The sequence below is a fragment of the Marmota flaviventris genome, chromosome 13 (genome assembly GCF_047511675.1).
Source record: "Marmota flaviventris isolate mMarFla1 chromosome 13, mMarFla1.hap1, whole genome shotgun sequence".
In the NCBI taxonomy this organism is placed as follows: domain Eukaryota; kingdom Metazoa; phylum Chordata; class Mammalia; order Rodentia; family Sciuridae; genus Marmota; species Marmota flaviventris.
In genome coordinates, this window is record NC_092510.1 from 27,464,349 (window position 1) to 27,476,917 (window position 12,569).

The following is a 12,569-nucleotide window of genomic DNA, read 5'->3' on the forward strand; positions in this document are numbered from 1 at the left end:
CAAAGCCCTAGAAAAGGAAGAGCAAAACAACAGCAAATGTAGCAGAAGGCAAGAAATAATTAAAATCAGAGCGGAAATCAACGAAATTGAAACAAAAGAAACTATTGAAAAAATTAACAAAACTAAAAGTTGGTTCTTCGAAAAAAATAAATAAGATCGACAGACCCTTAGCCATGCTAACGAAGAGAAGAAGATAGAGAACTCAAATTACTAACATACGAGATGAAAAAGGCAATATCACAACAGATGCTACAGAAATACAGAAGACAATTAGAAATTATTTTGAAAACCTATATTCCAATAAAATAGAAGATAGTGAAGACATCGATAAATTTCTTAAGTCATATGATTTGCCCAGACTGAGTCAGGAGGATACTCACAACTTAAACAGACCTATAACAATGGATGAAATAGAAGAAGCAATCAAAAGACTACCAACCAAGAAAAGCCCAGGACCAAATGGGTATACAGCGGAGTTTTACAAAACCTTTAAAGAAGAATTATTACCAATACTTTTCAAGTTATTTCAGGAAATAGAAAAAGAGGGAGCTCTGCCAAATTCATTCTATGAGGCCAACATCACCCTGATTCCGAAACCAGACAAAGACACCTCAAAGAAAGAAAACTACAGACCAATATCTCTGATGAACCTAGATGCAAAATTCCTCAATAAAATTCTGGCGAATCGGATACAAAGGCACATCAAAAAAATTGTACACCATGATCAAGTAGGATTCATACCTGGGATGCAAGGATGGTTCAATATACGGAAATCAATAAATGTTATACACCACATCAATAGACTTAAAGATAAAAACCATATGATCATCTTGATAGACGCAGAAAAAGCCTTCGACAAAGTACAGCATCCCTTTATGTTCAAAACATTAGAAAAACTACGGATAACAGGAACTTGCCTCGACATAGTAAAAGCTATCTATGCTAAGCCTCAGGCTAGCATCATTCTGAATGGAGAAAAATTGAAGGCATTCCCTCTAAAATCTGGAACAAGACAGGGATGCCCTCTATCACCACTTCTATTCAATATAGTTCTCGAAACACTGGCCAGAGCAATTAGACAGACGAAAGAAATTAAATGCATAAAAATAGGAAAACAAGAACTTAAATTATCACTATTTGCGGTAACATTATTCTATACCTAGAAGACCCAAAAGGGTCTACAAAGAAACTACTAGAACTAATAAATGAATTCAGCAAAGTGGCAGGATATAAAATCAACACGCATAAATCAAAGGCATTTCTGTATATCAGCGACAAAACTTCTGAAACGGAAATGAGGAAAAACACTCCATTCACAATATCCTCAACAACAACAAAAAAATACTTGGGAATCAACCTAACAAAAGAGGTGAAAGATCTATACAATGAAAACTACAGAACCCTAAAAAGAGAAGTAGAAGAAGATCTTAGAATATGGAAAAATATACCCTGTTCATGGATAGGCAGAACTAACATCATCAAAATGGCGATATTACCAAAAGTTCTCTATAGGTTTAATGCAATGCCAATCAAAATCCCAACGGCATTTCTTGTAGAAATAGATAAAGCAATCATGAAATTCATATGGAAAAATAAAAGACCCAGAATAGCAAAAGCAATTCAAAGCAGGAAGTGTGAATCAGGCGGTAGAGCGATACCAGATTTCAAACTATATTACAGAGCAATAGTAACAAAAACAGCATGGTACTGGTACCAAAACAGGCGGGTGGACCAATGGTACAGAATAGAGGACACAGAGACTAATCCACAAAGCTACAACTATCTTATATTTGATAAAGGAGCTAAAAGCTTGCAATGGAGGAAGGATAGCATCTTCAACAAATGGTGTTGGGAAAACTGGAAATTCATATGCAACAAAATGAAACTGAATCCCCTCCTCTCGCCATGCACAAAAGTTAACTCAAAGTGGATCAAGGAGCTAGATATTAAATCAGAGACTCTGCGTCTGATAGAAGAAAAAGTTGGCTCCGATCTACATATTGTGGGGTCGGGCTCTAAATTCCTTAATAGGACACCCACAGCACAAGAGTTAATAACAAGAATCAACAAATGGGACTTACTTAAACTAAAAAGTTTTTTCTCAGCAAAAGAAACAATAAGAGAGGTAAATAGGGAGCCTACATCCTGGGAACAAATTTTTACTCCTCACACTTCAGATAGAGCCCTAATATCCAGAGTATACAAAGAACTGAAAAAATTAGACAATAAGACAACAAATAACCCAATCAACAAATGGGCCAAGGACCTGAACAGACAGACACTTCTCAGAGGAGGACATACAATCAATCAAGAAGTACATGAAAAAATGCTCACCATCTCTAGCAGTCAGAGAAATGCAAATCAAAACCACCCTAAGATACCATCTCACTCCAGTAAGATTGGCAGCCATTATGAAGTCAAACAACAACAAGTGCTGGCGAGGATGTGGCGAAAAGGGTACTCTTGTACATTGCTGGTGGGACTGCAAACTGGTGCGGCCAATTTGGAAAGCAGTATGGAGATTTCTGGGAAAGCTGGGAATGGAACCACCATTTGACCCAGCCATTGCCCTTCTTGGACTATTCCCTGAAGACCTTAAAAGAGCGTACTACAGGGATACTGCCACATCGATGTTCATAGCAGCACAATTCACAATTGCTAGACTGTGGAACCAACCCAGATGCCCTTCAATAGATGAATGGATTAAAAAAATGTGGCATTTATACACGATGGAGTATTACGCAGCACTAAAAAATGACAAAATCATGGGATTTGCAGGGAAATGGATGGCACTAGAGGAGATTATGCTTAGTGAAGCTAGCCAATCCCTAAAAAACAAATACCAAATGTCTTCTTTGATATAATGAGAGCAACTAAGAACAGAGCAGGGAGGAAGAGCAGGAAGAAAAGATTAACATTAAACAGAGACATGAGGTGGGAGGGAAAGGGAGAGAAAAGGGAAATTGCATGGTAATGGAGGGAGACCCTCATTGTTATACAAAATTACATATAAGAGGTTGTGAGGGGAATGGGAAAATAAACAAGGAAAGAAATGAATTACAGTAGATGGGGTATAGAGAGAAGATGGGAGGGGAGGGGAAGGGGGATAGTAGAGGATAGAAAAGGTAGCAGAATACAACAGTTACTACTAGGGCATTATGTAAAAATGTGGATGTGTAACCGATGTGATTCTGCAATCTGTATTTGGGGTAAAATTGGGAGTTCATAACCAACTTGAATCTAATGCATGAAATATGATATGTCAAGAGCTTTGTAATGTTTTGAACAACCAATAAAAAAAAAGAAAGAAAAAAAAAGAAATTGTGTTATATATATAATGGAATTCTACTCACGACATAAAAAGAATGACATTATGGCATGTGCCAGTAAATGGAGAATATGCTAAGTGAAATAAGAGAAACTCAAATACTCAAAAGTTGAATGTTTTTTTCCCCATATGTGGAAGCTATAATAAAATAAAGGAAAGGGGTAGGAAAGGATACGATAGCATAAAGAACAATTCAAAAATAAATTAATGGATGAGGAAAAAGAAGTTTAGTAGATGAAAGGAAGGGGAATGGAAGAGGAGCGGGAGGATGGGAAGGTAAAATGTGGGAGGTTGAAGCAGGGAGATCATGAACTAAAAACAATTTCCATGCCTGTATGAGTTTGTTGGTACGAACCCAACTACTACATATAAAGCTTTAATTTAAAAAAAGAAGTCTGCCCACACCAACCAGTCCACAGGGATCCAAGATCTCAACTACCATGGGAGGTCAAGCCCAGTGGCCCAGATCCACCCACACCAGCCTCTGCAGGGCCCAGGCGCACAGCAGGCCAGGTCCACCCATTCCCGATGGGGCAGACACTCGCCAGAGCCTAGCCTCTGGTGCAGGACCACTGCTTCTGACTAGTACACTAGAGAGCCGAGATCCAGCCCAGACAGCTCACAACAGCCCACAAGGGATCAAGAATTTCAGTAGCCCGATTCACCCCTCCCCCCATGGGGCAGACACTGCCAGAGCCTAGTGTTTGGCGCAGGACTGCCCCTTCCTACCAGAAGATTACAGTGGGAGGTCAAACCCAGCGGCCCAGATCCACCCACTCCAAATTATGCAGGTCCAGACTCAAGATACAGTAGCATCCATTGAGGGACACCAGCAGGGTCTGGAAGCCCAACATCAAGGTGAGGTACAGACAATCTGCACTCGTACTATAAGAATATAGGGAAGAAACTGTAGTATCTCAGATCCACACTGCAAGAAAGGAAGACACATAAACAACATGAAAAAAAAAAAGGGAGGAAAGTTCCCCAAACAAACCAGGACACTATAATAACAGAATCTATGGAGAGTGCAAATTGATGAAATAGATAAAGATGTGAATTATCTGTAAATTAAAGAATGACCTAAATGAGCAAATATAAGCAAAAATTGATCACTCCAACAATGAGATAGCAAAAGATTACTTCAAGAGAAAGATAGAGACCCTAAAAAAAAAAAAAAAAACCCAAAACCCAAAAAACAACAGTCAGAAATCCTTGAAATGATACAATAAATCAAATTAAAAACTCAATAGAAAGCATAACCAACAGACTAGATCACTTGGAAGAAAAACGTCAGATAATGAAGACAAAATATACAATCTGGAAAATAAAGTTGATCACACAGTGAAGAAAGTTAGAAACCATAAACAAAACATCCAAGAATTATGGGACAGCATCAAAAGACCAAATCTATGAGTTATTGAAATAGAGGAAGGCACAGAGTTTCAAACCAAAGGAGTGCACAATTTCTTCCATGAGATAACATCAGAAAATTTTCCCAGCATGAAGAACGAATTGGAAAACCTAATACAAGAAGCTTACAGGATACCAAATGTATAAAATTACAACAGATCTACACCAAGGCACATTATAATGAAAATGCCTAGCATACAGAATAAGGATAGAATCTTAAAAGCTGCAAGAGAGAGGAATCAGATCACATATAGAGGAACATCAATTTGAATCTCAGCAGATTTTTCAACCTAGACCCTCAAAGCCAGGAGATCCTGGAACAACATATACCAAGCTCTGAAAGAAAATGGTTGCCAACCTAGAATCTTATATCCAGCAAAACTAAGCTTTAGATATGATGAAATAAAAACCTTCCACGATAAACAAAAGTTAAAAGAATTTACAATGAGAAAGCTTGCACTACAGAACATCCTCAGCAAAATATCAGAAGAAGAGGAAATTAAAAACAATGATGAAAATTAGCAGAGGGAGGGATTACACTAAAGGAAAATCTAATTAGAGGAGAAACCAAGTTACCTTAAATACCAAAAATAAACAAAAATGGCTGGGAATGCAAATCATGTCTCAGTAATAACCCTGAATGTGAATGGCCTAAACTCACCTAAACTCACCAATCAAAAGACATAGACTAGCAGATTGGACAAAAAAAAAAAAAAAAAAAAAAAAAAAAAACAACAATATGCTGCATCTAGGAGACTCATCTCATAGGAAAAGACATCCACAGACTGAAGGTAAAGGGTTGGAAAAAATCATACCATTCACATGGACTGTGGAAGCAAGGAGGGGTTTCCACCCTCATATCAAATAAAGTCAAACTAAAGTCAGTCAAAAAGGATAAGGAAGGATACTACATACTGCTCAAGGAAACCATACACCAACAAGACTTAACAATTATAAATATGTATGCCCCAAACAATGGAGCAGCTACGTTCATCAAACAAACTCTTCTCAAATTCAAGAGTCAAATAGACCACAATACGATAATTTTGGGTGACTTTAACACACCTCTTTCATCACTAGATAGATCTTCCAAACAAAAGCTGAACAAAGAAACTATAGAACTCAATAATATAATCAATAACTTAGACTTAACTGACATATATAGAATATTCTAACCTTCAACAAGAGAATATACTTTCTTCTCAGCAGCACATAGATCCTTCTCCAAAATAGATCATATACTCTGCCACAAAGCAACTCTTAGCAAATATAAAAAAGTAGAGATACTACCCTGCATCCTGTCAGATCATAATGGAATGAAATTAGAAATCAATGATAAAATAATAAAATCCACTCCAACACCTGGAGACTGAATAATATGCTACTGAATGAACAATGGGTTACAGAAGACATCAAGGAGGAGATTAAAAGGTTTTTAGAGGTGAATGAGAAAATAGATACAACATATCGAAATCTCTAGGACACTATGAAAGCAGTTCTAAGAGGAAAGTTAATTGAATGGAGTTCATTCCTTAAAAGAAGAAAAAGTCAATAAATAAATGACTTAACACTACACCTCAAAGCCCTAGAAAAAGAAGAAAAAATCAACACCAAAAGCAGCAGAAGACAGGAAATAATTAAAATCATAGCTGAAATCAATGAAATTGAAACAAAAAACAATTAAAGAAATTGACAAAAAGAAAATGTTGGTTCTTTGAAAAAAATACATAAAATCAACAGACCATTAGCCATGCTAAAAAGAGAAGAAGAGTGAAAGCTCAAACCACTAACATACATGATTAAAAAGGAAATATCACAACAGACACTATAGAAATACAGAAGATAATTAGAAATTATTTTGAAAACATATACTCCAATAAAACAGAAAAATCAAAGGCTTTGACAAATTTCTAGAGTCATATAATTTGTCCAAATTGAATCAGGATGATATACATAATTTAAACAGATCAATTTCAAGTGACGAAATAGCAGATGCCATCAAAAAGTCTACCATCCAAGAAAAGTTCAGGACCGAATGGATACACAGCCGAGTTTTACAAGACCTTTAAACAAGAACTAATACCAATACTGTCCAATTTATTTCAGGAAATCGAAAAAGAGGGAGCACTTCCAAACTCATTCTTTGAGGCCAGTATCACTCTGATGCCAAAACCAGGCAAAGACACATTAAAAAAAAAGAAAACTTCAGACCAATATCTCTAATGAACATAGATGCAAAAATTCTCAATAAAGTTCTGGCAAATCGAATACAAAAACATATCAAAAAGATCAAGTGGGATTCATCCCAGAGATGCAAGGTTGGTTCAACATATGTAAATCAAAAAGTATAATTCATCACATCAATAGACTTAAAGAAGCACCCCTTTATGTTCAAAACAATAGAAAAACTCTCACTCAAATCTCAACTCAAAATGGATCAAGGACTTAGAAATACAACCAGAGACCCTGCATCTAATAGTAGAAAAAGTAGGTCCTAATCTCCATCATGTGAGATTAGGCACCAACTTCCTTAATAAGACTCTTGTGGCACAAAAATTAAAATCAAGAATCAATATATGGGATGGACTCAAACTAGAAAGCTTCTTTTCACCAAAAGAAACAATCTGTGAGGTGAATAGAGAGCCTACATCTTGGGAGCAAATCTTTACCCCTCACACATCAGATAGAGTACTAATCACTAGAGTATATAAAGAACTCAAAAAGCTAAACACCAAAAAAACCCCAAATAACCCAATCAATAAATGGGCCAAGGAACTGAAGAGACACTCTCAGAAGATGATGTACAATCAATCAACAAATACATGAAAAATGTTCATCATCACTAGCAATTAGAGAAATGCAAATCAAAATACTCCAAGATTTCATCTCACTCCAGTCAGAATGGCAGCTATTATGAAGACAATCAATAATAAGTGTTGGCAAGGATATGGGGGAAAAGGTACACTCATATAATGCTGGTGGGACTGCAAATTGGTGCAGCCAATATGGAAAGCAGTATGGAAATTTCTTGGAAAATTGGGAATGGAACCACCATTTGATCCAGCTGTCCCTCTTTTTGGTCTATACTCAAAGGACTTAAAAACAGCATATTACAGGGACACAGCCACATCAATGTTCATAGCTGCACAATTCACAATAGGTAAACTGTGAAACCAACCTAGATGCCCTTCAATAGATGAATGGATTAAAAAAAGTGGCATATATACACAATGGAATATTACTCAGCAATAAAAGAGAATAAAATCATGGCATTTGCAGGTAATTGGATGGAGTTAGAGAAGATAATGTTAAGTGAAGTTAGCCAATCCCAAAAAACCAAATGCTGAATGTTTTATTTGATATAAGGAGGTTGATTCATAGTGGGATAGGGAATGGGAGCATGGGAGGAACAGACGAACTCTAGATAGGGCAGAGGGGTTGTGGGGAAGGGTGGGGGCATGGGATTATTAATGATGGTGGAATGTGATGATCATTGCTATCCAATGTCCATGTATGAAGACACGAATTGTATACTATGTATACAACCAAAGATATGAAAAATTGTGCTTTATATGTAATAAGAATTGTAATGCATTTTGCTGTCATATAAAATTTAAAAAATTTACATAAAAAAGACACAAATAGCCAAAAAACTCATGAAAAAAGGTTCAATATCACTAATCAACAGGGAAAACAATAATGAAATATCTCTTCATTCTCAATATGGTTATTATCAAAAAGACTGAATGTGACAAATGCTGGTGAAGATGTAGAGAAAAGGGAAATTGTACACTATTGGTGGGAATGTAATTTGGTACAGTCATTATGTAAAACAGCATGAAGTTTCCTCAATAAATTAAATATAGGTCTACCATCTGATCCAGCAATACCACTTTTGGGTTTATATCCAAAGGAAAGGGAAATGAGGAAAATTAAAGGATCTTAAAGGAACAATGAAAATGTACATTTGTAGTTGGAATACTCTCCAGCTATTAAAGAAAATGAAATCCTGTTATTTGCAGCAACATGTGCGAAACTGTATAGAGTACTAAAGTGTAATAAGACAGACACAAAAAGTTAAGTACTGTATGATTTCATTCTTATGGGGAACCTAAAAAATGTTGATCTAATAGAAATTAAGAATAGAATGGTGAATAGTAGAGGTGGGGAGGGATGGGGAAATGTTGATCCATGGGTACTAATTTACAGTTAGGAATGAAGCCTGGTATTTTACTGCTCAGTTGGGTGACCACAAATGGCAATAATGTACTGTAGATTCTAAAAGTCTGGAAAGAAGGATTGTGAGCATAAAAAATGATAAATGTTTGAGGACAGAAATATGTTTAACCTGATGTAAATATTGTACAGTGTACATATATGGAAAGTTACCATGGTAACTCAATAATATTTACAATTTTTGTTTTTATGAATCAGTTAAGATATAAATTAAAAAGCAAACAGAACTTCCTCAGAAAAGAAAAAAAAAAACATTTGGCAGAGATGGTTGTGCCTCTTTACATTAAGAACCACCTAGTGGGAACAGCCCTAACATACCCGGAGAACTGAGAACTGAGTTCAGTAGCTTTCTATGAATGTTTCTGGAAGAGCAGAATTAAATTCTATGGGATAGAGTCACATGAGAACAGAAATTATAAGAATTTATCACAGAAAAATTGAAATAGGTGGTGATATTTTTCAGCAACATGAAAGATAGTAGCCTAAAAGTCATGCTGTTATCATGCTCCATTTTGTCTCCTTGTTCCAAGTGACACATATATTAAGGGTCCAGCTGCTTTACTCATATTTCTTTGTAATTCCCATTTTCTACTGTTCCTGTGCCAATGTTGTCTTATATACAATATCTAGTAAAATTAAACAGCACATGCTACCTGGTTTGTGCTTACTGGGGTGGGGTTTGGGATATCCCTCATTTGGGATCAGATGTGCCATTTACCAGCAATAGTCATGCCCAGCCAGGAGGCCAGGTATATGTACTGAATCCAGGCAGGAGGCCCAGTGATTAATAAAGGAGCCAGGTGCTCTTACTGTAAATTTCCTAACACATTAGGTATAATTTGGTGTCAAGAATAGTATCTAACTACAATCAATGAGGTTCACATAATCGGTTCATAGTCTTCATTTTCTTGACAGTGCACATTGTTATAAGTGCCATAATCCCTGAAGTATATATAGTGCTTGTCAGTTCACAACATTCCCATCTCTAGGAAACTAAGCTTGACTGACTTCCTTCAAGATTCTACCATGAAGAAGGAACAGAAACAGTATTCAAACTCAAATTTTCTGACTATAGATTTGGCTCTCTTTGCCCTGTGCCATGTTATAGTAGTGGCTTTCTTTGTTTTTGTTTTGTGGTTAAATCACATATGGTTGATTTTTCTACTGTTGTATATGGGGCTATACTTTCTCTGCTGGAACTGAGATTTTAACACTAGAATGAAATAATTTCTTCTGTTTTTGACATTTTAAAATATAGTATAGTTAGGATTTAAAAGACCATTTTGATTTGAGAAGCAAACAGGAGTGTTAAATTGAATGGAAAATGTTTTGGGGAAATACTAATTACATTCTAAAAACTGTCAAAATACAAAAACAAAAATCCCAAACAAAATTTATCCTGTTTTTTTAAACTTACAGGTTTTAATGTGAAAAGCACCTAGCTAGTTTAAGTAAAAGATTCATTATACTTACCCTTGCATCCTCTGGGGTCTTGAAGTTAATTATTTTTCCAAACTCTTTGGCATGAAATACAGACTTCACCCGTTCCTATAAGCAGAATATGTAACTTTATTAAAAAGAAAATCCAGTTGTAAAAATACAAGAAAGAAATGCCAGACAAATTTATTAGCCTATGTTTAAAGTGTCCATTTTACACAAATATGCACCTTTAAAAAGCCAAGAATGGATAACAAAGAAGAATCAAAGCAAACAGAAAAAAGGCTACATTCTCACATATCACTAAACCCAAGTTAAAAGGCTTATGGTGAGATTTCAATTGCTAAGGACATAAAAGGATGAGAAGGATGTCTATTATTTTTTCTTTTCAAATAATTCCTCATTTCTTGATATAAGGCTGTGCAACCTTGATTGAGTCCAGTTCAAAAATAATACACACATATATATGCACACATACATATACACACAAGTTATATAGTATGTGCATGTGTGTATGTATGTATGTACCTGTGACATTTTAAACCGGTCATGAAATAGGAATGCAGTTTAGAATCAAAGAAATAAGGTTAGATCCTAGATTATAATTCTCTACTGTTCACAACTCTTTTGGTATTGTTTGCTATTTGTTGGGGGAAACTGTTTAATAGCAGATATTAACCATTTGAGGGATAACTAAGAAAAGTGGTACTACTAAGGACCAGGATGGGTATTGTTATAAAAGAAGATGGGAGGTTTTACTGGTTTAGCAATACCTTTAAGTAATTAAAAAATCCACACAAATATAGAACCCAGAAGAAATAAGTTTCTTCTATCTAAAACAGAATAGCAATTTGCTGACACAGGTCTCAAAAAAAAAAAAAAAAAAAAAAAGGTGAAAAAGGAAGAAAATAGGAAATATAGGGAACTGTTATCTTTGGAAAGGAAAATAAGAGGAAAAAAGGAAATAAGGGGAACTGTTATCTTTGGAAAGGGAAAAAGACAAGAAACAAAACCAGGAAAGCCATGGTTTAGAGCAGAGGCTAATAGCCACCATCCATTATTTCATATTTAGTTGGGGTTCTATTCCTGCTTATGAAATAAGTAACTAGGAATGCTGTTGTCAATATAATAGCACAGAAAATAGAACTTTTTTCCCGTGGCCTCCCCGTATCCCCTTCTTCAATTAAAGCCCAACTATCAGTTTTAGGAAAACCACACCAAGACCACAAGAACATTTATAAAAGAGGAAGAAACATTACAAAAATAAAGGTAACTGTTACAATGTATATTTTCAGTTCCAAGTTTTTTGAAAAAAATGTATTCAATATACCTTTGCTTCAATACGCAATCTTCTCCCATGAACAATGAAAGGCTCTTTGGTAAATTCATCAAAACTATACTGCCACTCACATGTAAGTTGTCCAAATGCTCCCTTTGTTACAAACAATACACCACTGAGGGAGGAGAAAAGAGGGGGCAAAGGGAAGAAAGCAAAGAATCCACTTTAAAAACAGAGGCACTTATATCTAGTAACAGAATACACATTCTCTTCAAGTGCACATAAACCATTTCTCCAGATAAACTACATTCTGGGTCATAAAAATTTTTTAATGAATTTAAAAGAACAAAAACCATAAAAGTATATTTTCAGATCATAATGGAACAAAATTAGAAAAATATCAGGAAGAGCTCAAGAATATTTCCAAATGCCCATAAATTAAGACATTTCTAAAATAACCCATGGAATTTCAAAGGAAATTAGAAAATATTTTGAACAGAATGAAAACATAATACAAATTTTTTGGGATGCAACTAAAGTGTGCTTAGTAGGAAATTTAAAGTATAACAAGAAAAACTAATATATTTATAAAGATAAATACATGAGAAATAAAAAATGTTAGAAATAGAAACCATTTATAGAACCAATTACCAGCCAATAGTTTGGAGAACTTTCATATAATTAGCATTTTAGAATAAATATTTTATTGTATTACTAAGACTCCTGTAATACATTTCCCAGCATATATCAGAAAGAGACTTTTCTAACTACGTTAAACAAAATTGACATGCTGAGAGGCATTGGGTTTTTCACAGGCAAAATCAAGCCCTATTATCAATTTTAGAAGGAAATTTCAAAAAAGCCATCATCTTGGGTTTC

At 35.3% G+C, this 12,569-nt stretch overlaps 1 protein-coding gene across 3 annotated transcripts in view; it reads right to left on the bottom strand.

Moving 5' to 3' along the window:
* Positions 1 to 12,569, bottom strand: part of Vps13a (vacuolar protein sorting 13 homolog A) — a 255,843-nt gene that overhangs the window by 20,423 nt on the left and 222,851 nt on the right. For all 3 annotated transcript variants that reach the window (XM_071600547.1, XM_071600551.1, XM_071600552.1), the window contains 2 exons: positions 11,742 to 11,865; positions 10,448 to 10,522 (listed from right to left, as the gene is read on the bottom strand). In XM_071600547.1, coding sequence (XP_071456648.1) covers positions 10,448 to 10,522; positions 11,742 to 11,865 — 199 coding nt within the window. The remainder of the gene's footprint in view (positions 1 to 10,447; positions 10,523 to 11,741; positions 11,866 to 12,569) is intronic.